The 23867-nt window shown below is 42.8% G+C and overlaps 1 protein-coding gene across 1 annotated transcript; it reads right to left on the bottom strand.

Moving 5' to 3' along the window:
• Nucleotides 1-385: 385 nt before the first annotated feature.
• Nucleotides 386-18011, bottom strand: LOC108701821 (pseudokinase FAM20A). Its single transcript, XM_018236838.2, has 11 exons — nucleotides 16985-18011; nucleotides 12606-12790; nucleotides 9758-9808; nucleotides 9282-9360; nucleotides 8846-8938; nucleotides 7750-7865; nucleotides 6589-6769; nucleotides 3373-3482; nucleotides 3211-3292; nucleotides 2727-2786; nucleotides 386-1320 (listed from the first exon to the last, which is right to left on the bottom strand). Exons 1-11 carry the CDS (start codon nucleotides 17317-17319, stop codon nucleotides 1059-1061), a joined length of 1554 nt encoding a protein of 517 aa, XP_018092327.1. The 5' UTR covers nucleotides 17320-18011; the 3' UTR covers nucleotides 386-1058.
• Between the last annotated feature and the right edge of the window lie 5856 nt (nucleotides 18012-23867).

Here is a 23867-nt window from a genome sequence, read left to right as displayed (position 1 = left end):
CAGAAATGACATCAGAACTCACCGTTTATAAGGATATAATTTACAAGATATTCATGGCTTTTGTGTATTATATATATATATATCAGATTTTAATTTAATGGTGACTGGGTAGTTTGTAGTAGAAAGACATATTTACTGATTTTGGATTCATCTGAATCTGTTCTTTGCAAAAATGTATGGATTTCTAGGGGTTTTGGCCTTGAAATCTAAAGAATGCTGGTTTTGGAGCCGGTGCTTTGGAAATTTGTTAGTGCTCTGCTGGGAGTGTTTGGCCTGTAAATCTCCTTAAACCTAAAACAAATACCGTAATTGGTAGACATTGGACTTTCCAAATCCGTTATATTTTCATGCATAAAATAAATGATGTTTCTACTATATGTGTTTATATTATGGGAAAATATATATTTTATTTTTTGACATTTAGAAGCTTATACCCTGTTACAGAAGTTACACCAAAATTCTAGCTTAGATTGAAGAAAAAAAAAAAAACGTTTTCCTGGGTAAACCGAAAGTCCCCTCAGTGAAAGAGCATAAAATGTTCAAAAACTGTCTGGCAATAAAAGTTTGCAAATGACCAAATTGGCTGGCAGTGAAAGGGTTAATAACAGGGAGTGCACAATTATTGGACAAAACTCCACCTTCTTTCTATGCAAAACAGCAGGAATTCTGGGTAGAAGCAATGTTCCTACATTTACAGTTTCCTTTGCCAGTCCTTAAAGCACATGCAGACTTGGCTAAATCATTCAGGAACTGGCGATTTTGTTACCTTTTAAATAAAAAAAAAAAAATCCATTGTGTTGATAATGAGAACACAGAATGTGACAAATTTTGCTGAAAAGTTTTTCATATTGAAGTCTCTGCCCCAGAGCTGCTGCTACAGAGAATAGATGGGCCCAGAAAGTGTGTTTGGTCTGGCTGATACCTACATGTAGCAAAAGGCTGGCACGACTAGAGATCATTTTCCCAGATGCGGTTTTCAAAATAAAGAAGGAATTTAGTACAAGGGCACAAGGCCCCTTCTGCTGGTACAATCCATAAACATGGAAACATCTCTGGCTCTATACTGCTCTCTGCTGGACACGTGTGGGTACTGCTTGGCTCCTGCTTTCTTTAATTATCACAGACCCATTTCCATGCTTCTGCACACACTCCTCCACCACTTGCAGCACAGTCTGCAGCCTCCTGTCCAAAGCCAACAAGTGCGGTTCCGTTAGTACGGTCTGTAGTCGGTCTTGGCTCAGAGACTCCCTCATTACATCACTCAGTCTGTACTCTGGCGTGGAGAGAAGTTTGAGCCGTAACCATGTGTCTTCCTTCACCCTGGGGTAAAAGCAGGAGATTATACTAAGTGGTACCATCCAGAATTTTCATACTCTGCCTCACACACAGCAAATAACATTTCTTGGTTAATGTGTAAGAATAATATAAAACAAAATCTGATTGGTTACTACATGGGACCACTCTATATAAACCCAGAGTATCAGGTGACCCTGCTTGGTTCAACAAAGACAGAGGTGGGACAAATTTAAGAGGACAGAGGGTATACAGAAAAAGGAAGGAGAGGTAGAACAGGTGGCAGAGGATTATTATTTCCAATTATTTTGATGCACAAGTTACACTGGAGAAGAGTGTGAAGAGAGTGTGGCAGTCAAGGAGAAGGCTGATGTAAGAATCTCCAGGAGGTGTGCCAGTAGTTAATGCTGATAGGAATTAATGCAAGGCTATAGGAAGTAATGCAAGGGTTAATATTATTGAACAGTGACACCAAAAAATGGAAGTGGTTTTAAGGAATGAAAATATAATGTACTGTTGTGCTACACTGGCACAACTGGTGTATTTGCTTCAGAAACACTACTATAGTTTATATAAACAAGCTGCTGTGTAGCCATGGGGGCAGCCAATCAAAGCTGAAAAAGGAGAAAAGGCACAGGATACACAGCAGATAACAGATAAGCTTTGTAGCATACAATGGAATTCTTCAGAACTTATCTGCAATCTACTGTGTATCCTGTGCTTTAATGGCTGCCCCCATAGCTACACAGCAGCTTGTTTCTATAAACTATAGTTGTTTTTCTATAGCAAACACAGCAGTGTTACGAGTGGAGGGCAACAGTACACTATATTGTCATTCCTTTAAAACACTTTAATATTTTGGTGTTACTGTTCCTTTAACAGGGAAGATAAAGGTATAGGTCGTTTCCTGTAGAGGGTTTAAAGGAACAGTAACCCCAAAAAATGAAGGTATTTTAAAGTAATGAAAATATAAGTTCCTGTTGTCCTGCACTGGTAAAACTGGCATGTTTGCTTCAGCAACAGTACTTTAGTTTATATAAACAAGCTGCTGTGTAGCAATGGGGGCAGCCATTCAATGCTGGAAAAGGAGAAAAGGCACGGGCTACTTCACAGATGCCAGAAAACCTCTGTAGTATAGAACAAGATTTCCAGAACTTATCTTTTATCTACTGTGTATCCTGTGCTTGAATGGTTGCCCCCATGGCTACACAGCAACTTTTTACATAAACTGTTGTAGTGTTTCTGAAGCAAACACTTTCGTTTTACCAGTGCAGGGCAACAGTAGATTACATTGTCATTCCTTTAAAACACTTGCATTGTTTGGTGTTAGAGTTCCTTTAATATTTTCTGCCTACACTGGTTGGCCTTTCCATGAATCTACTACACCAATCACCAGACGTTATTTTGAAATCACAACTGAAGAGACCACTCACAGGCAGCACTGGTACACAGGGGCCAAGATCGTTATTTCATCGTGAGAATGGCGTCCAAACCTGCGGCACCAACAGAGAAAACATTAATACAATAGTGGGGGTGTCTTTAGGTCACAGATACAACATAGCACTTGAGCTGCTAGAAATTTATTGCAGTCAGAATGTCTGCTTTAAATCAAACTTTTGTACAGGTGTAGGATAAAAATAAGGGCTTTGAATAGATTATTTCTATTTCGATGGTACTGGTCCTTTAACATAAATATTTCTCATGTTCTATAGCATGTCCTTGCAGTATGTAGCCATCTTGCATTCCTTTACCACAATACACAGCGACGCAGGCAGAGCAGGCCGAATCCTAAAATAGCCCCCAAATACTTTCCTTATTTTCCCAACTACTGAACTATAAACTATATATACACATTTTGGGCTGCGGATCCAATAGGTGGGGGAGATATCACAAGCTACAAGATTCCAATCACATTACCCTCTAGCGTTGTCATGGTGGAGCAGAAAACCATCATCTCCGAATTTGGTGAATACTTCATAATGGTGGCGGTCCATATTTCCTAGAGTTTAGGGTGCAGGACAGTTAATAGTGTTGCATTATGGGATATTAGAGATTTTAATGACATGAGAAACTTGTTACCAATAAGGAAGTCAAACATGGCCAGATCCATCATGTTCAGAAGCCTCTTCATGTTGGTGTAAGGCTCAGTCTGCTTCACCTGATCACAATAGGAAGGATTCACTTCCCATCTGTAAAACAGAGAGCACTGTATTATGTGTTGTATTAAGATAACTGGGAAAGTAATATAACAAAGGTATATCCCTCCCAAAATACTCTATGAAGCAGCACAAAGTACTGTGAAAACGATGGCCTGAAGGGGGAGAAACTGGAGCTGTTGTGGGAACTGAAAAAACAATGTGACTTCCTAGTCAGACAGTGAGTTGTTTGGGGATGATGTCTGTTCTGTTGGAGAAACAGTTGTCTCTAAAGGTGGCCTCACACGTAGAGATCCGTTCGTTCGTGATTTCGCCAAACAAGCGTATCTCTCCCCGATATGCCCATATTGAGGTGGACCTTATCAGGCTGATCCGATCGTGGGCCCTAGGGCCTAACGATCGTATCATAATGCAGACAATACGGGCGGTCGGATCGTGGGACCGCATCAATGAACAGGTGCGGCTGCGATCTGACGGGATTTTTAACCCTGCTCGCTCAACATCTGGCCGAAGTCGGAGGGCCCCACACACAGGCCAATAAACTGCCGACTCTGTCTGCTTTAGTGACTGGGGGATTTGTGCCAAGGCAGGATTCCCTGGGAGCAAGGGCTGGATACTATCTGTACCCTAAAGCCTTGGGAGTGAGGTACAGCTGCCAGGGAATCTACTCAGGACTCAGAGTATCAATTTAATTCGACTCTATTGGATTAATTTGGCCCATGTGGGCCTGTGTCTCTGGTGAGAGGGGCTAGATTCTCTGTCAGCGAGACTGCTAATTGCTTTCCTGAACAATCTTCTGTCTGAACTTGTGTATGAAATAAATAAATAAAGCAACGTTCTGCTCGGCTCCTGTGATCCTGTCTCTTACCTATGTGAGAGGAGCTGCTCTACTGCCTATAGAGCAATGTTTATGGAAAACTCCGTCCCGTGTACTAATGTCAGTGACATGTTTATGGGTCAGTCCTTCCTAGGCCCAAAGTGTACTAATGTCAGTGACATGTTTATGGGTCAGTCCCTCCTAGACCCAAAGTGTACTAATGTCAGTGACATGTTTATGGGTCAGTCCTTCCTAGACCCAAAGTGTACTAATGTCAGTGACATGTTTATGGGTCAGTCCTTCCTAGACCCAAAGTGTACTAATGTCAGTGACATGTTTATGGGTCAGTCCTTCCTAGACCCAAAGTGTACTAATGTCAGTGACATGTTTATGGGTCAGTCCTTCCTAGACCCAAAGTGTACTAATGTCAGTGACATGTTTATGGGTCAGTCCTTCCTAGACCCAAAGTGTACTAATGTCAGTGACATGTTTATGGGTCAGTCCTTCCTAGACCCAAAGTGTACTAATGTCAGTGACATGTTTATGGGCCAGTCCTTCCTAGGCCCAAAGTGTACTAATGTCAGTGACATGTTTATGGGTCAGTCCTTCCTAGACCCAAAGTGTACTAATGTCAGTGACATGTTTATGGGTCAGTCCTTCCTAGACCCAAAGTGTACTAATGTCAGTGACATGTTTATGGGTCAGTCCTTCCTAAACCCAAAGTGTACTAATGTCAGTGACATGTTTATGGGTTTGTCCTTCCTAGACCCAAAGTGTACTAATGTCAGTGACATGTTTATGGGTCAGTCCTTCCTAGACCCAAAGTGTACTAATGTCAGTGACGTGTTTTTGGGTCAGTCCCTCCTAGGCCCAAAGTGTACTAATGTCAGTGACATGTTTATGGGTCAGTCCTTCCTAGGCCCAAAGTGTACTAATGTCAGTGACATGTTTATGGGTCAGTCCTTCCTAGGCCCAAAGTGTACTAATGTCAGTGACGTGTTTATGGGTCAGTCCTTCCTAGACCCAAAGTGTACTAATGTCAGTGACATGTTTATGGGTCAGTCCTTCCTAGACCCAAAGTGTACTAATGTCAGTGACGTGTTTATGGGTCAGTCCTTCCTAGACCCAAAGTGTACTAATGTCAGTGACATGTTTATGGGTCAGTCCTTCCTAAACCCAAAGTGTACTAATGTCAGTGACATGTTTATGGGTTTGTCCTTCCTAGACCCAAAGTGTACTAATGTCAGTGACATGTTTATGGGTCAGTCCTTCCTAGACCCAAAGTGTACTAATGTCAGTGACGTGTTTTTGGGTCAGTCCCTCCTAGGCCCAAAGTGTACTAATGTCAGTGACATGTTTATGGGTCAGTCCTTCCTAGGCCCAAAGTGTACTAATGTCAGTGACATGTTTATGGGTCAGTCCTTCCTAGGCCCAAAGTGTACTAATGTCAGTGACGTGTTTATGGGTCAGTCCTTCCTAGACCCAAAGTGTACTAATGTCAGTGACATGTTTATGGGTCAGTCCTTCCTAGACCCAAAGTGTACTAATGTCAGTGACGTGTTTATGGGTCAGTCCTTCCTAGACCCAAAGTGTACTAATGTCAGTGACGTGTTTTTGGGTCAGTCCCTCCTAGGCCCAAAGTGTACTAATGTCAGTGACATGTTTATGGGTCAGTCCTTCCTAGACCCAAAGTGTACTAATGTCAGTGACATGTTTATGGGTCAGTCCTTCCTAGGCCCAAAGTGTACTAATGTCAGTGACATGTTTATGGGTCAGTCCTTCCTAGGCCCAAAGTGTACTAATGTGAATGACATGTTTATGGGTGAATTATGAGGCTTTTATTTATCAGTTGCTGTACTAGTATAGAACAAAATGTTTGGATGAAGAATTTATTCTCCACTGGGTTCTGCGTGTTGTTATCCAGATGTTTGCAGTAAATCCATTTGGAATGTAGATTTTTTTTTTATCTGGCTTTGAGAAAACAAGATTACTCAGCGAGTGTTCCATTGCATGTCCATTGCTAAATAACAGGACCAATTGTGTATGAATTCACAGAGCTATACCCTCTTACTGTACGGTCTAAAGGAAACAATATGGCACCTCCTTCCCATATGTAAAGATACAAATATACAGATAAGGAATATATTTGGCACACCCCAGCTTATTCTTGCTGCATATAAAATATATATTAATTCCAAAAGTCTAATTGGATCAGATCATTATCAATATTGTAATATAATAGTATTTGTCACTTGCTAAAAGTCACCTGACCCTTTCCTGGAAATATATGTATCTGCCAGTATAAATACAACTGCAACTTACTCTTCCTTCCCAGCAAAGGTGTAAGATCGTATCCAGGGGTTTGGGACAGAAAGTCGGGGGGCATGGCTAAGGGATGGCAGGTAGGCAGAGAGTGATCCCTCTAGCAGGTGGGGGTTGCCGCACACAGCGTACTCCGTTTTACATGTATATGGGCACTTGGCAAAGAAACATGTGTTGTTGGCTGTGGAGACACAAGAAAGGAATTTTTGCAACACTGTATAATTATAATGTGGTATATGTGTATTACAGTGGTAATAATCTCATTAATAGCATACATCTGCAAAATAAACATGTTTCATGGCTGACCACTAATAAGCATTGACACATGCTGCAGTCTGTACTGGTTTCTAGAAATCCAGGATTCAGTTTGGGATTCGGCCGAATCCACGTGCCTGGCAGAACTGAATCCGAATCCAAATAATAATATGACTTTTCATCACACAAAGAAGGAATTCAAAAATGTACTCTTTCCCCCTAATTTACGTATGCAAATTACGGCTTGGTTTCAGGGTTCAGCCAAATCCTAAAGTAGTGGAATCGGTGCATCCCTACTGCCCTAGGCAGGTGAGATGTGTATAATGTAAGACTGTTAAATCCACAGTTAAAGGTGTAGTGGCCCCTATCAGTGCAGGAGCATGGATGCCCCTGTTTTAAGTCAGCTAAAAACATAGCAATTCTTTTTTATCAGGAGCTTCTGGGCCTTAGAGGTGCAAAGAGCAAGGTAGGCTGTTTCACATTCAGATCACGATGCTGTTTGACATGAGTAAATATTCATCCAACAAGGATTTAGCAGCTCAAACAGGGCTGTTTGTATTTTCAGGATAAATTGATTCTGCTTGCACAAGGTGTACGGAAGCCTCAGCAGTAAATTAGATGTCAGATGCCATATAAATATACAAGAGTCTAGAGACAAAGGATTATTTTAACCCTCTGAACACAGGCTGTCTTTGCAGCCATCCATGCCTTTCTCCTGTCCTTTCTAGACTAATGACAGACGCCTGCAAAACTCTCATGGGTAGAGGCAGCAGAAAGTAAGCAATATGAGATACAAGGCTACAGTATGGGAATCACTGGGGCAGACTAAGAATCACTGCTATGCATCAATTTAATGATATCATAAGACAGAGAACTGTTTATAAAAGTTCCTCACTGCAGCCATACCTGGTGAAACAAAGAATACCCATTCCAGGTCCTCATTTGGGGTCACTTCCAGAATCTCACTGGTGAGGTTCACAAGTCGGCCAGCCACTGGCGGAACACGGCGAAAATCAAGGATCCTGAGTAATAAAAGGGAAGTCATGGTTAGGTGAGAGAGAATAAAGAATAATATTTACCATAAGTGATACTCAAGAGTTCCCTGTATAACGCCTTTGGCCCTGTGCCTTTATATGGTTGCTGAACCCATCCGTGACTTCTAATATCCTTATAATTTAAAGTAGGGGATACATTATCCCTTATAACACATGAGTGATACTCAGAGTTCCCTGTATAACTTAGTCTGCAGCCTTGTGCCTTTATATGGTCATAGACCTCTCAATGACTTCTAATATCCTTATAATACAAGTAGGGGGTGCATTGTTTCTAATAATACCTAAGTGATTTCTCAGAGTTCCCTGTATAACTCAGCCTGCAGCCTTGTGCCTTTATATGGTCATAGACCTTAGTTTCAATGACTTCTAATATCCTTATAATCAGGGCCGGAACTAGGGGTAGGCAGAGTAAGCACGTGCCTAGGGCGCAAAGCTGGGCGGGCGCCAGGCACACGCCTTCTCTGGTTCTCCTACCTCCTAGTCCGGTCTCCGCTTGCACATGTATCCGGCGCGCGTAATTTTTAGCACATGCGCACTGCTCCTTTCAGCTTTTTTTTTAGCGCATGTGTGTTGGCTTTTCGCGCATGCACGCATTCAGTTCTTTTCTTGCATGCGCGCATTTGGTATTTACGCGCATGCGCAGATTCGGTCTTTCTGCTCATGCGCGTCTGTGGGCGCAATGCCTGGCCAGACAGCCTAGGGCGCCTGAGCGGGTTGGACCGGCGCTGCTTATAATATACAGTAGGGGATGCATTGTTCCTTATAATACATTAGTGATACTCAAGAGTTCCCTGTATAACTCAGCCTGCAGACTTTATGTGGCCACAGAGCCCCTCATTGACTTCTAATACCCTTATAACTTACAGTAGGGTAGGGGGTACATTATCCCTTCTATTGAATGAGATACCCTGCAGGCGGATCTCATACCTCAACTCTGTAGGACTCACCTATCCAGATGGAAAGCTGCAATCTCTGCATTGTGTCGTTGATAATCCACAAAATAAAAAAAGTCTTCTGGGGTTTCTGCTTCTCGTCTCTGCCTTAAGGAAAAATGTAAATCAGACATGAAGGGACAGAGTGTGTTCTAATTTGAACTGACTTTGGAAAAAAATTTGAGGGGTGTTAACTATGATATTTTGTATGATCTATAACTACTAATTCTGTTGATATCACTTTTCTGTTTATTATCATTTGTATGGTCCTCCAGTTGTAGATAAATTACAACTCCCAGAATTGCAGCACAGTAACAAAAACTGGAAAGGGCAGAATACTGGAAATCATATAATATCAACAAGTGGCTTTGTCTCTCAAATCCCTAACAGCTCTGATGGAAAGCTGCTCAAGCAACAATATACTTAATGGTAGTATTGGCTGATTTCCTACCTCATTGGCTTTAACATGGCTTTCCCAAAGTCTAGGAACTGTAGGATCACTTTCAGGTGGGTTCCACTTGGCTTCACAACTACAAAGCAGAATAAACATTCAATATTAGCAGTGATTAAACAGGCGCCACCCCTGTATATGGTATTATTTGTGCCAGGTACTGGCATCCAAACAAAATTTTAGATGTTTTACTGTAGTGTTAGCCAGGTTATGTCAGCAACAGAGGGTGGGGAGGAAAGGAGAAATCCCCATCAGTGGGCAGTCAGGTTATAGAATTCCCTACAAGAGAATGGGAATTGGGGATTCTTTGGTGGGGAGGAGGGAATAGAAAAGTAAGATTTAACAAAATAGTATCCTACAATACAAACTGGATCAGAATCTATTATCTGACCAAATCTAGTTATAGGATAACTTGACGTGTAACTAATTTGGCCTGTTGGGAGTTGTGTGGTACATATGTTCAGGAGTGCCCTTACCTTGGCTGCAATCACACTCCCCATTTAACGCCTTCTCGTCTGGGCTGAGATCTGCCAACACAGAAGCAATGAAGCATCACATAAAGCAGAAAAATAAATGGCCCTCTCTCTTACAGGCTCTTGTTTATCCATCAAATAAAAACTGCTTGGTTGCCACTCGTCAGCGATGATAGCAAATGGTCCTGCCTGCTAGACAGCTAAACGACAGGAAAAAAACCTCACACACAACCCCCCACATAAAAGTGAAGAATATCTGCAAACTGTCTGTGGCATATTGACAAAAAGAATTAGGGATGCACCGAATCCACTATTTGGGATTTGTCCGAATCCCACGAATCCTTTGTGAAAGATTTGGCTGAATATCGAACCACATCCGATTCCTAATTTGCAGATGCAAATTAGGGGTTGGGAAGGAAAAAGTGGAAACATTTTTTTTACTTCCTTGTTTTTGATGAAAAGTCACTTGAATTCCCTTCCTGCCTCTAATTTCCATATACAAATTCGGATTCGGTTCGGCCAGGCACAAGGATTTGGCCGAATACTGCTGAAAAAAGTTGAATCCGAATCCTGGATTTGGTGCATCCCCCTTGAACAGAGGCACCTACCCCTTCATGCCCCCAATTATAAGGAGAGACTTGCTGCTCACATACACATTTCCAGGGGTGACCTATGCCCCTGTCCTTGGCAGTCACAGATAATTTCACCACCTGTTGGCACATGTACCAGAGCTAGCTTGGTACACTGGCACTCTTTGCAGTTTCTCACTATATAAATGGAACACGCCAGGCTCCGAGGGCATTGTTTGCACACAATTCTGAACTTGCACACAGATGCCAGCCTGGCAGCATGCCATAGTCTGTGCCCTGGTTTGGCACCTTCTCTCCTTCTGTGTCACCAGCACTTCTCAACTTTGTTGGGGAGGGCATCAGGCTGGCTTTCAAAACAGGAGTAGAAGTTATTTTGACTTCAGGCATTGCTGGTTAATGGTTAAAGAGGTTAGTTCATTTTGAAATTATCTGACAGTAGAAAATGTTAATCTAAGACAAACTGCAGCTGGTCATTAAAGTGTAACTTGGTTGTTAGGGCTTAATAGCCCAGGAAAACAGGCAGCAGTTAGGAAGGGAGATCTATAGTAGAGGGGCTGAATATAACTCTACAAAATAAGGAAAATAATAAAACCGAAGCCTCAGAATCAATGTTTATTCTGGCCAACAAGGAAGGCTAATATGCTAAGAACGAAAAAAAAAAAAAAAAAACAGACCAACTGAATAGTTGCTTAGACTAGGTTCCAGTGTCGGACTGGCCCACCAGGATACCAAGAAAACTCCCAGTGGGCCCTCATACTGCTAAACAGTTGGCGTATTTCATGGTCATTCCCTATTTCTATGAGAACAAAGAGGCTAAATAGAATAAATATTAGGTTATAGTGTGTATAGAAAAGAGACGAGGAGAATAGAGGTTGAGTGAGGAGAAGAAGAATAATAGTACTGAGAGTGGGCCCCTGGTCTACGGTTTTTGGGTGGGCCCCTGGTGTCCCAGTCTGACACTGCTAGGTTAATTTATAGCATACTACGAGTTTTATACTTTTGGGTTGTCTTTGGATGGTGTGGATTTCAGATCTGTCATTTCCATTTTGAACTTGTGACTGCGGGGGGTGGGAGCATCAGTCAAGTCTAAATTTGAAGGTACTTGTCTGGTTTAAAGGGAAAGCAAAGTCCAAAGGCAATACAGGCTAATTTAATTGGAATTAAGGTATAAGGTTGTTGTGAAGAAACCCAGAGCCAGTGTAGGTGTATAATTAGATGAAACAATGGCATCCTCGGAGTGAATTTGGTTTTGTGGTATGCCCTGGGGGTGTTTACTTTGAATTAAACAATGCTATATTTAATCTGGCCTTAACTTGCCCTTTAAGGGCTTGAAGGTTTGGCTATGGGACTTCCGTGTGTGAATGAGTTAAATCCTTCTCAGTATGGGGCACAGCTGTAATTACCCCTCTGCGTTACTGACACACCTGTTCCGACAGAACAAAATTACACGTCTGGTTCCTGCGCTTTGTCTCCATCTCGCTGCGGTTTCTTCACTCCCTCGTCAGGAATTGGCACATTGACCAGTCTCTGCAAGGGCAGGAGTATCAGGGTATCCTGTTGTCTTACTCCTCCATGTCCCATGCCACATTATCCCTGCATAACCCCCAGTGTACTCCTGCATTTATCCTGAAGTGTGACGTCATCAGATGCCAGCAGCCTCATACAATATTTGTACTAATTCCATGCACAGAACTATGACATCATCAAATGACGGCATGTAGCACTAAGTTTGCCACTAACTGATTAATAACTCTAGAATATACTGATATCCATCATCAGATTCACACTAATATATAATATACATAATATAATAATACCTGAACTATGACATCACGAAATATCGAAATCAAACATCTGTTGCGCAGCAACATCTGTATGAAATTCTAACCAAGAAATCTGATATAATTCATTCATTACTGTGTGAATCCCTCATTCTGAGGGCAATACTATATTAGCCAATATCTGTTCTAATGTCGAATCCTGAACTATGACATCATTGAATATCATCATACAATAGACTCACAAAAGTATCTGTTTGATTTCTAAATCTGAAATATAACATCAGCAGACATCCAATTTGCATTCATTTCTGCACTAATCCCAACCTCTGAACTATGATATCATCAAAAATGTGGCTCTCTGCAATATCTGCACTTATTCCAGCCCCCAAATTCCCCCAGGGATTGGGTAACAGGGAGAACCTAATAAAAAGTTGATATGGAGCTACTACTGATGGGGTCTCAATGAAAGTCTACACTTACCGGCGCTAATAACAGTCACGTTTCCCATCCAATCAATGAGTCTCTCCACAGTTCTGCTGGATCGAGGGTACAGAGCATCTCGGCTGATCTCCAGGTGGAACTGCAACCAGGGGGCGCTGAGATTAAACACTGCCTCTGTCAGTGGGGCGGAGCTATTCTGAGAAGTATGGAGTGCTTGACGCTTCCTATAAAGTGGAAAACGGTGTTATAAGGGGCATGGTGACCCAAACAAGCATAAGAACATGATGTATTAGCTACACTCCCTGTATCCTGTTACCCTACCAAATCACTCCTATGCCCAGGCTTAAACAATACTACCTCATTTTCTCCTAAATTGTAGGATGAGATTTCTTTTTTTTTTTATCATATGTAATGTTTGGTTGCTTTTTTTAGTAACATTAATCCCAAAGTCCTTTGAATAAAGCTAAATGGACCCTTCTATGTGTTTGCATGAATGATGGGATCCGACAAAGCCTGTTTTGGTCAGGCTTGGCATTTGCATTTAAGATATTCTTGTAGCTGGCAGTCGGCACATTGACCACGATGCACTATATTACATAAACATGTGGCCTGTTGGGCAATAAGTCTTTTCAATTTCTCAATCGATTGTTCCTCATGTGCATATAGGGTTGCCACCTTTACTGGAAAAAAATACTGGCTGTTTTTTCCTATTGATAACATTGGCATTGAGCATAATTTTTACCTGCCAGTCCGGTAAATTTATGTACATAAATGTGGTCCTAATGAGACACCATCAGGGCCTAGTATGGGAGGGAAGGGAGATGGCTTTTGTTTAAGGGATAAGTTTGCATTAGTGATGCACTGAATTCCAGTGTCAGTTTAGGATTCCGTTTTGGTTAAAGCAGGGGTAGATTTGGATCTACCAGTAGAGCTTTAGCTGGTGATCAGTAGATCTCAAGACACTGTCAACAAACAGCTTGTCTAAATCACCCTCCTGTTTCATGCTTTTCATTCAGATATTTATTATGTTAAGGTTACAGAAGAAATAGTTTTTTTAATAAAGCAATATGCATTTTCTCATAAATCAATATTGAAGTAATATTTTACATGGAGCAGAATACTAAAAGTGCCTTTATGGATGTAGATCATAAAAGTAGACCCTGCATTAGTAAAGTATGGACACTCCTGTGTTAAAGGGAAAGTCTGCATTAGTGATGCAATGAATAACAGAGTCAGTTTAGGGATTCTGTTGAATATTCTGTTTGCCCTGGAAATTTAAAGGACTGAACACATTTTATTGTTGGAGAGACCAATGCATTTATCTGACTGGCTGGACCTTGAACCCTGCCAGGGCCACTAAGCAATTACATTGCTGTTTGTTCTGAATGGAAACAGCCTGACCCCATGATGATTATCAGAAACAAACAAGACAATGTGTTCCCAAAATTAACCCTTTTCTTGCCCCTGCCATTTCACTTATGAATCTTGTCGTCCTCATTGGCTTCAGATTACTCAGGTCCTCTAATGGTTTTATTGCTCTATTTTGGTGGAGGAGACAAATTGTTGGCTCTGCTTCTCTCAGCCTGTGTAATTTTTTTCAGGCTGAGAGAAGCGGATCCGTTCCCTCCACCATCTCCGTTGATTTGCATAAGATATGCTTGCATGCAGTCACATGCAGCAGAGCAGAGGTTGGCCCAAATATGCAAAAGCAGGCATTTTCAGGACGACCTCTGCTCTGTTGTGTGTGACTGCATGCAGCAGCGAGAAAATCTTATTCAAATAAATGGAGATGGGGCATGGACAAAGTTACAGGCATATAAACCACTGCTGCATTCATAGGACTGTATGTGTGTATATTGGTGTTTTTATGTATTAGTGTACCAACATACCTACAATGAAGGGACAGAAATGGGCCCCACGATCCTCATCACTGTTGTGTATCATACTGTGACCCCAGTCCTGGCCAAATCCTTTTGAAAGCTGGCTATAGACGTGCTGATATATCCTTATGTCCCATGAATGATCGTTCATGGGACATAAGTAGTAAATACAGTTTTAAACGGAAAAAAAAATCTGATGATGTTCTGGCTATAAATTGAAAGACAGCAATCATAGGAAAGTTATGTCTGACAAATAGTAGTTGTTTACATATAGAGTATATAGTATATATAATGACAGTCTCCCATTGATACCATCTGATAGGCAATACATGCAATGATTATCGGTAATCGACAGAAATCTTCTAACCTGTCTGATCAAATAAGCAACCGAGAGCCATGGTACGAAAATGTTGGGACACTCCGCACATGGTACAAAATTGTACAACTTTATCTTTGCATCTATGGCCAGCTTAAGCCAAGTCTCCCACATTACCATGGGGCTAATCTTCTGCCTAGGGTGCAACAGGGAGCCCTCTTGCCATCCCTATAACCTGGCAACCCCCTGGCAATCCCCTGTGTTGGAGCACAGCCTAGCCTTGGAGGGGTAACACTAAAATATGGATTTTCCCTATGTGCTATTAAATATTCCAAAAGCCCTTAACCTTTTCTCTGCCAGATGGGAAATAAATCCCTTTCTATAAAAGTACATGAGACAGGGCTGAGAAATATTCAAACCCCTTCAGTACCAGAGTCTGTAACAGCAGGCTCTCCACTCAGATTTCCCAACTCCACTTCCCAATGATCCTGAATCTGCACACGGATTGGAGCTGAAGGGGTGATAAAGCTGGGCAACAGTACTCATAATGGATTTCCCAGAATGCCCAAAGTATGTTTGTTGGCGTTAGTGCGAGACGGGTGTGAGAGCAGCCAAATCTCTTGTCCCACATATTTCTCCAGTGATGAATCATTTCTCTTTCATATCCGGACAATGGAAACAGCTGGGAAGAGTCAGACCAGCCCTGTCCCATAAAGTTTGCCTGTGTATTGTGCCGATACCTATCAGGGAATAGTCCGACAGCCCCTTCCCCTCACTCTGTCCTGTGCCTCATGCTGACAACTCATGGCTCCTTCCAGAGAATAGGCCACGACACTGCAAGCGATGTTCTCTCTAAGGTGTGCACTCGTGCACAAACACAAATTTTGAGGCCAGCGCACACAACAAATTGTGGTGCGCACAAAGAATTTGGTGAGAAAACACCAAATTCTGTATTAATTCTGACCTAAGCACACAGTTTTGAAAAACTGCATAAAGTTTAAAATGTGTGCACAAAATAATTTTTTTGTGCAAATAGTCAAGAAGGAATTAGAGGGAAAATTGACTGCAAGACAATTTATATCAGGGGTTTCCAGTCTGCAGCCGTACAGCTGTAGCTGAACTTTATATCACAGAACCCTGATAGCTGTAGAAATGGAATCTACAGATACATGCAGCCAGTGTTATAACTATTAGGGAAGCTGACCCCATAAAAATGGGGGGCCCAGGGAAACCAGTAAGGGCAGGCAGGGGGAAACTGCAATATACCAATGCTCTCCATGCACCCCTGAACTCGCATACACAGAAAGTTCTAAGAATGCATGCATGATTTGCCTGTGAACTTACCTGACTGTTCATAAGCACTCATAATTATTTTTATGAAATGGTTCTGCCAATAAGAAATCAGGTTTGTTCAAAATCTGAAAAGACTTTGCAAATTATTTGAGAATGAAAAACTCAAGTGGCATTGTAGTAGGTCTGTGACAGGGGACAAAACATCCCATGCATTACAGACCGATAAATCAGAAGAGTTCTGCAAATTGGGAATATCAGTGGATTCAAAGGAGTCAATTGGAGTCAATTGAATTGGAAAAAAAACTTGAAAAAGTTTTTAGAAAAAATCCACTATGCAATAAATGCATTTGAACTGAGGTGCAGTCACTGTGAGCCAGTCCGAGCCCTGCATTATGCCACTTACTGTACTATCCGTGCCTTGGTTTGGGTTTGGCAGCTCTGCCTGGCAGTGCAAGGGAATCATCAGGGCACAACAAATGCCAGCTCATTAGGAGGAATACAAACGTTACACCTAGATGAGCTGCTGCCTGTCTGTCTTTAGCACTGGAGGGGAGGGCAAGAGGAAAGGATAAGTCTCCCTGAGTTTCCCAGGCAGTAGCAAGAGAACTTTAAGTGCCCATACAGGGTTGGCACAAGCACGGGTAATATCCTGTCTTTCTGGCTCATGTGGGTGACAACATATATAACAAATCCACTTGCCCCAGAGCTTTCCCCTGCATGCTTTGCAGCAGCTCTCTGTATTTATGAAATACAGTGACTGACTCCCCAAGAGTGAGATGCAGTGATACCCCTACCATTACACAAGTTGCACACTCACTATACTAAACAATATTACACACTTACTGTGTGTTAAACAATATTACACATTCACACACTAAACAGGACAATGTTACACAAACACACACACACGCAATGTTCTGGGCTCTCACCGGTTGAAGTGGACGACCCTCTTCTTGTAGCTCCCTGTGGCTCTGTGATAGTTAAGCAGCAGGTTCTGGGGGACAGGAGTATGGGGGTCCTGGGGCTGGTACAGAGGGTGAGCGAATAGTTTTTGCAGCTTTGGGGGTCCTGGCACAGTGGAAGTAGGAGCAACAGAAGCCCCGGTTGCTAGGGAAACAACCGCCTCTCTTAGTGGTGGTCCAGGGCACTCACAATCCCGACTGATCCTCAGCAGCAGCTTCGGCCACAGGTGGAAATAAATATCTAATGCCAGGACAGAGAGAGCCAAGAGAAGCAGGAGTCTGCCCCTACGGTACAACCACATGGCAACTCCACCTGGGGCTGATTCAGCCTTCAAGTATAGTCAGGAGGCAGGTGCAGGGGAGACGCTAAAGCCTACAGTAAGTCAGAGGGACAGTCTGGTGAATGAGGGAAGTGCTGGACTGCCCCAGGTCAATGGGTGACATCAAAGGGTCAGGGTGAGTGGGTGTTGGTGCCCCCCTGTGGCTGACTGTGGGAGCTTTGAGTGGCACCAGGTGAGGGCAAGGACTGGCACCAGATGAGAGAGGGTGGTAGGGGTAAGGAGAATGGGTGGCACATTGTAAGGGTGGTGGTTGGCACAGTACTGCCCTCTTGTGGGTTGAGGGTGCCACAAAAATGTGTTCATATCATCTGTTACCCTTAGTGTCCGTACAAGTTTGTTGCCAATGGGATTCCTACTCAATGGTGTTGCCATACTGCTCCCAGCTCTCGTCACACACTGGGCACCGCAGGCAGATCCTGGCAATGAAAGGGCAGATGAAAGGGACTGGCTGACACCCTGGCTGATTTAACGCAGACAAACAGGAGCCAGAGTATAGTGCTGAATAATCCCATAAAAGCGGAGCCTCAAGCACTGCATGTCTACACTGAAGATCCCTCACGATAACACCTGCCAGCCATATGGTGGGCATTTTAGAACTTCGCTAGAAGTGAGAGTATGCTATGCAACATAGCACAGGTTGTACCTCCGCTCTGTCTCGCTTTTAAAGTCAGTTTTTACAGAAATATTCACTCGCACCTCAGCCCTCCTCCCTCAGTTATCGGACACCCTCCCTCCTCCCTCAGTTATCAGCAGTCCCCCTTCGTTCTTTTTGCTGAAAAAATCCTGTTCCTAACTACTGTTAGCTCTGCTGTAGCCCCACCTACTGGCTGAATAAGCTCTTTACGCCTCGTCATCAGTTGATTTTAAGGATTAAAACCAGTAAGGAAGGGATCATTCACGCGGGTAGTAATGTTACACATTTTGTTTAGTGCACCTTAAACACTGAATGTATAAAAAAAAGTATGTAGGGACCCATAGGGTTAATGCTACCCTATGTCTTTAAATGCCTATACTTCCCTGTTCTTTCGTTGCTGGGCAAAAGCCCATGTATCTACTTTTCCTTATTAGCATAATATGTAATGTGTATCATTAGCCCAGAGCAACCCTGGACTGGGAATCAAAATAGGCCCTGGCATTTCAGGTACACAGAGGCCCAACCAGCCCCCCACTAGCCCAATAAATAGTGACTGTCTATGGCATCTTACAAGCAGCCTCTCTGGCATATGCCAGAATCCACAGATTGCTGGTCTGGGCCTGGCCCAAAGACTGATGACCACTTCTTGCATATTTCAGTATAAGTGCTGGGCAGAGGGTGAAGATTTCTCTTTTAGCGTTCCACTTCAGGTGGAAGTGGATGCTGCTGGGAGCTTGAGACTTTGCCCCAGTAAAGGGAAGGCCCCAAGGGTGGTAAGGCCCTTGGTGCAGTTGGAGATTAGGGTTGCCACCTGTCCAGTTTTGACCCGGACAGCCCGGTATTTTTAAGGTCTGCCCGGGTCAAAACTTCCTGCCCGGTTTTCCGAATAAGGAAAACCGGGCAGGATTCCCCATGACTGACACGGCCAATTGGCGATCGCCGCGTCATAGCCCCACTCCCTGACATCACGACCCACCCCTCTAGGTCATGACCCCGCCCCTCCAGATCACAGCCCCACCCTCTGCCTGGTCTCCACCAGTTAGAAAGGTGCCAACCCTATTGGGGATACACTGCATACCTCCCAACATTTTGGAAATAAAAAGAGGGACAAAAAGGTTGGCAAATTTTTTTTGCCAATGCCCATTTTGTGGCCACACCCCCTAATTACCATGTTAATTTTACAAAATTTGGCAGGTTATGAAAGTTTGAACATATTTCTGTGTTTTTTTTCAGTTATTACAGTTTTGCTAATGAAGGCGAATTGCACTTTAATCTGTGAGTCTAACTTTTCCCAAGGGACCTGTTATCTTATATTGTTACAATTACTTATTTGCTTATCTAGAAATTGTTACGTATCTTATCTTCTGCTGTGGCTGTTCTGGACTCTCTGCCAAAAGCCATTTAAGTTAGAAACATTGTTTCTTTTTCTGCCTGTTCAGTGCAGAGAAAAATTGGACTTTCCAGTACAAATGAGGGACTGGGGGTTGAGCTGTCAAAAGAGGGACTGTCCCTCTAAAAACGGGACAGTTGGGAGTTATGGATGCCATGAATGAGGTGTAGTCAGGATAGGGTAGTTCTCTGTAACAGCACTTTATAGAAAAGTGAGGCAGATAGAACTAGTGAGCAAGAGCAGACTGTGCTCCGACTAGCAGGTATAGCAAGGGGGTGGCTCTCCCCTCAGGCAACACTGGTGTTGCACATATGAAAATGAATATAGAGTGCGAGGGCAGGGTAAGAGAAAAGTAATTCCATTTATTGCAGGGAGCTGAAAGACAATAGGAACATTCTCTTAGTCCTGCACATGGGAACTGGTGCATCATGTAAAAGTTTCTAAACTAAATAAATATATATACTTTTATAAATGTAATTCAGTATAAAGTTAACATTGTGCTGTACTAATACTGTTCTGGAAATACAAATAACAATTAGCAATCATATAAATATCATAGTGTGGCTTTCATAAAACAGTACACTTTCTATTAGGCAACATAAAAGATCTGTAATCATCATAACCTACTGTGCAACATGTGCACTGATTCTGCAGGTGTAACTGTCTGTCTGCTGTAGTTCACTGCAGGCTGTATATGATGTAGACAGTATAAAACTACTTTGCAGTGACATATAATCAGTTTTTAACAAGTTTGTAAAACATTAGACTAAGGATTACTACCTGCAAGACAATAGGAAAATTCTCTTATGCCTGCATGTTATGTTTTGGGTAGCCGAGGATTAGGAGAGCATAACAGTGCTTTATTAGCAGAGTCATGCAGGCATTACACAACAGTAACTTTCACTTTCACTTTTAAGCTACCAGGAAGTATGCACAGTATAAGTATGAGCACAGTGACATCTACAGGCCATTTGCATGAACGCCACATACCCCCCTATAGTAGGAAAGCATTTGGACAACTATAATAAACAGCAACATTAAACAGTATGCATTTTAAAGCAATAATATACATTATTCACATCACATAGTCCTTGGTCCATGCAGATAGTTTTCTGATTCTCTCAGTACGCCTTATAGGTTCACTTTCTTCAGGCCTATTGTAGTTGACATCAGGAGTAGGAAAATCTCCTTCATCAAATGGAGCTTCTCCAAAGTCATATCTAAAAGGAGCAAGACGACTTGCATTCCATATGCGTCCAATCCGACAGTTCATATGTGTATGGTCCTCGCTGGCGTCTCACTTCAAGTGGTGTAATAAATTTAGATTGTCCTTGTTTCAGTATTCCTGGTTTCTTAATTCTGACTAAAGATCCAGGCTGAAAGTGTACTTCTCTTGCACCACATTTTCTGTCAGTATAAGCCTTGCATTTGGCTTGTTGATGTTTCACAATGTCAGCAGTAGACAATTTTGCAGGCACAGTATTTTGGGGAAGTTTGATGTCTGCAACATGTAATTTAGTGTGCATCTGTCTGCCATGTAATAATTCAGCTGGAGTTGATTGGGTTGTTGCATGGCGTGTTGCTCTGTAGTTATGTAGGAACTCTGTTGTAAATACTTTCCAAGATTTCCCAGTAAGATTTGCTGTCTGTAGTGCTTCTTTCAGACTTCTGTTGAATCCCTCGATTTCTCCATTTGCTTGTGGGTAATACACTGAAGATTTCCTATGCTCAATATTCCTCTCTCTCAGAAAGAATTCAAACTCGGATGAGACAAACTGAAGTCTGTTGTCTGCTATTAACTCCTTTGGATTACCTTCTCTGCTGAAGACTGTAGACAGAAATGTTATTACTGTATCTGATGTTATATGAGAAACAAATGCAATTTCAGGCCATTTACTGTAATAGTCCATCAAGGTTATAGCAAATCTGCAGTCTATAGGGGCATCTGTAAAAGGACCGACAATATCAAGAGCAAGTTTTTCCCATGCTGAATCAGGAAATGGTACTGGTTTTACATCTGGTCTCAACTTAACTTTGTGTACAAAGTTCTTTGCACAGCCCAGTGAAGTGTTGCTTTGTGGTGAAAATTTACACACTGGCTGTGTGGCAGGTACCACACATTACTACTGCGCTGTAGTAATGAGTCCATCAACTAATTGTAGGTTTAATGCAGCAAAGAGATCCCTTCCAAGTATAGCAGTACCCTTATTCACAATGTAAAAGTCAGATTTTGCAGTATTTGATTCAAATTGTACAGTCAATGGCAAGCAACCAAGCACAGGGATTGGATCCTTTAAGTAACTGACCAGTTTCAGGGCAGGTGCAACAAGCGGATCTTTTGCAAAGTACTTCAAGAAATTATCCTTTGGTAGTACAGAAACAGCTGAACCTGTATCAAGCATCAGGTTAATGGAGTGTCCCTTGTCAGCAGAAGCAGTACTGACACTGACAGTGTATATAAACTTGTCTGGAATAAATGTACCAGCTTTATCCACACTTAATACTGTAACATTTGTAGTAGTGACTTCATGAACATCTTTAGCAGAACTACGGCAGATCTTAGCAAAAAGTCCAACCTTTGTGCATTTGTGGCACGTACTGCTTTTGCAGGACATGTAACATGATTTGCAGTATGTTGTGTTGAACCACAGCGAAAGTAGTATTTTCTATTTGTATTTGCTGCACGGTTTTGCAGTGTAGGTGAATCCCTTTCCTTAGCACTGTATTTAGGGTTGCCACCTTTATGTCTGGCTGAAACCGGGCGGGGGTGGGTCGGTGACGTCAGTGGGTGTGTCTGTGATGTCAGTGGGCGGACCTGTGACATCAGTGGGTGGAGCTATGTCATCAGTGGGCGGACCTGTGAGTGGGGCTATGATGTCTCAATCAGCGATTGGCCAATCGCCTTGTCAATCAAGGGAATCCCGCCCAGTTTTACTTATTTGGAAAACCGGGCAGGAAGTATAGATCCGGGCAGCCCCTCAAAATATCGGGCTGTCCGGGTCAAAACCGGACAGGTGGCAACCCTAACTGTAATTTGCCTGTGACCAGGGCCGGAACTAGGGGTAGGCAGAGTAGGCACGTGCCTAGGGCGCAAAGCTGGGGGGAGCGCCAGGCACGTACCTGCTCTGTTGCCTACCCCGTGTCCGGTCCCGTCTCTCCCAGACTGCCTAGTGTAACTGTAACGAAAAATGCGCCTCTGCGCATGCGCGAACACCATTTTGCGCATGCGCGCTGGAGCGTAATTTCGCGCATGCACAGTTTTGCGCACACTGAGCCGGTGCCGTGCCCACCAGGTTGCCTAGGGCGCCTGGCCGGGTTGTCTCGGCTCTGCCTGTGACTGTGCATTATTAGGCCACAGTGCTGAATTCACAATCTGTACATTCCCAGCAGTTCCCTGACTGAGAGTTTTAGCCTCTGCTGTTTCAATTTGGCTAGCAACTGTAATAGCCTTTGCAAGGGTCTTAATCCTGCTCTAGGAGCAGTCTCGCTCTAATGCGAGGTGAGTTTGTTTTTTCCACTATTTGGTCTCTTAGCATTTCATCTGTTAGATTCCCAAATTCACAGGTAACAACCAGCTCTCTCAAAGCTGCTATAAATTGTTCTGTGGATTCACCATTATGCTGTCCACATTGGCGGAATTTATATCTTTCACCAACCACATTTACTCTTGGCACGAAACTCTTTATAGGAGTAAGAGCAGTTTCATAAGTATCATCAGATAATGGTAATGTATAGAATATACGCTGTCCCTCTGCTCCCAGGCAATGAATAAGTAAAGCACGCTTTCTAGCAGCAGAAATCTCCCCTTGGTCAGCAGCAATAATGTGATTTTCAAACATACGGATCCAAGCAATAAAAGGTATGGTAGGCTCACCAGGGTTTGGAAGAAAAGGTGCAGGCTGCTGCAGAGGTAGAAGAGCCATCCTTGTCACCATTTGTTATGTTTTGGGTAGCCGAGGATGAGTAGAGTATAACAGTGCTTTATTAGCAGGCTTATGCAGGCATTACACAACAATAATTTTCACTTTTAAGCTACCAGGAAGTATGCACAGTATAAGTATGAGCACAGTGACATCTACAGGCCATTTGCATGAACACCACACTGCACAGGGGAACTGGTGCATCATGTAAAAGTTCCTACCTTTGCTGTGTACATTAGTTCCCTCTGCAGTAGCAGAGCAGGAAGTGTTCCTGGCAAATTCAGTCTTACATGAAACAAATATAAGTAAGTGCTGAACTTTTATTGCACACATTTTTTTAGGGGGTCGCTTAACTTTGTACCTCTTACACTGGCCTGCAATATAGGCATCACAACCTGATAGGAATTTAGCTTATGTGATTTCCCTGATCCAACATATGGGGGATCCAGGTAGAGTTGCCACCTTTTCTGCTGATGGAGACCAGGAAGGGGGTGGGGCCGTGATGCAGAGGTGGGTGGTCCATGGCATCAGGGGGCATAGTTTTGACACAGCGATAGGCGATTGG

Source organism: Xenopus laevis, chromosome 9_10L (assembly GCF_017654675.1).
Source record: "Xenopus laevis strain J_2021 chromosome 9_10L, Xenopus_laevis_v10.1, whole genome shotgun sequence".
NCBI classification, from domain to species: Eukaryota; Metazoa; Chordata; class Amphibia; order Anura; family Pipidae; genus Xenopus; species Xenopus laevis.
Note: the sequence above shows the minus strand (reverse complement) of the source record. Positions and strands in the feature narration are given on the sequence as shown.

Coding starts and splice junctions, on each gene's coding strand:
- LOC108701821 (XM_018236838.2), bottom strand. CDS start 17,319: ATGTGGTTGTACCGTAGGGGCAGACTCCTGCTTCTCTTGGCTCTCTCT. Junction 12,791..16,984: donor AGGGTCGTCCACTTCAACCG/GTGAGAGCCCAG, acceptor TCCACTTTATAG/GAAGCGTCAAGCACTCCATA. Junction 3,483..6,588: donor ACCTTTGCTGGGAAGGAAGA/GTAAGTTGCAGT, acceptor TCTGTTTTACAG/ATGGGAAGTGAATCCTTCCT.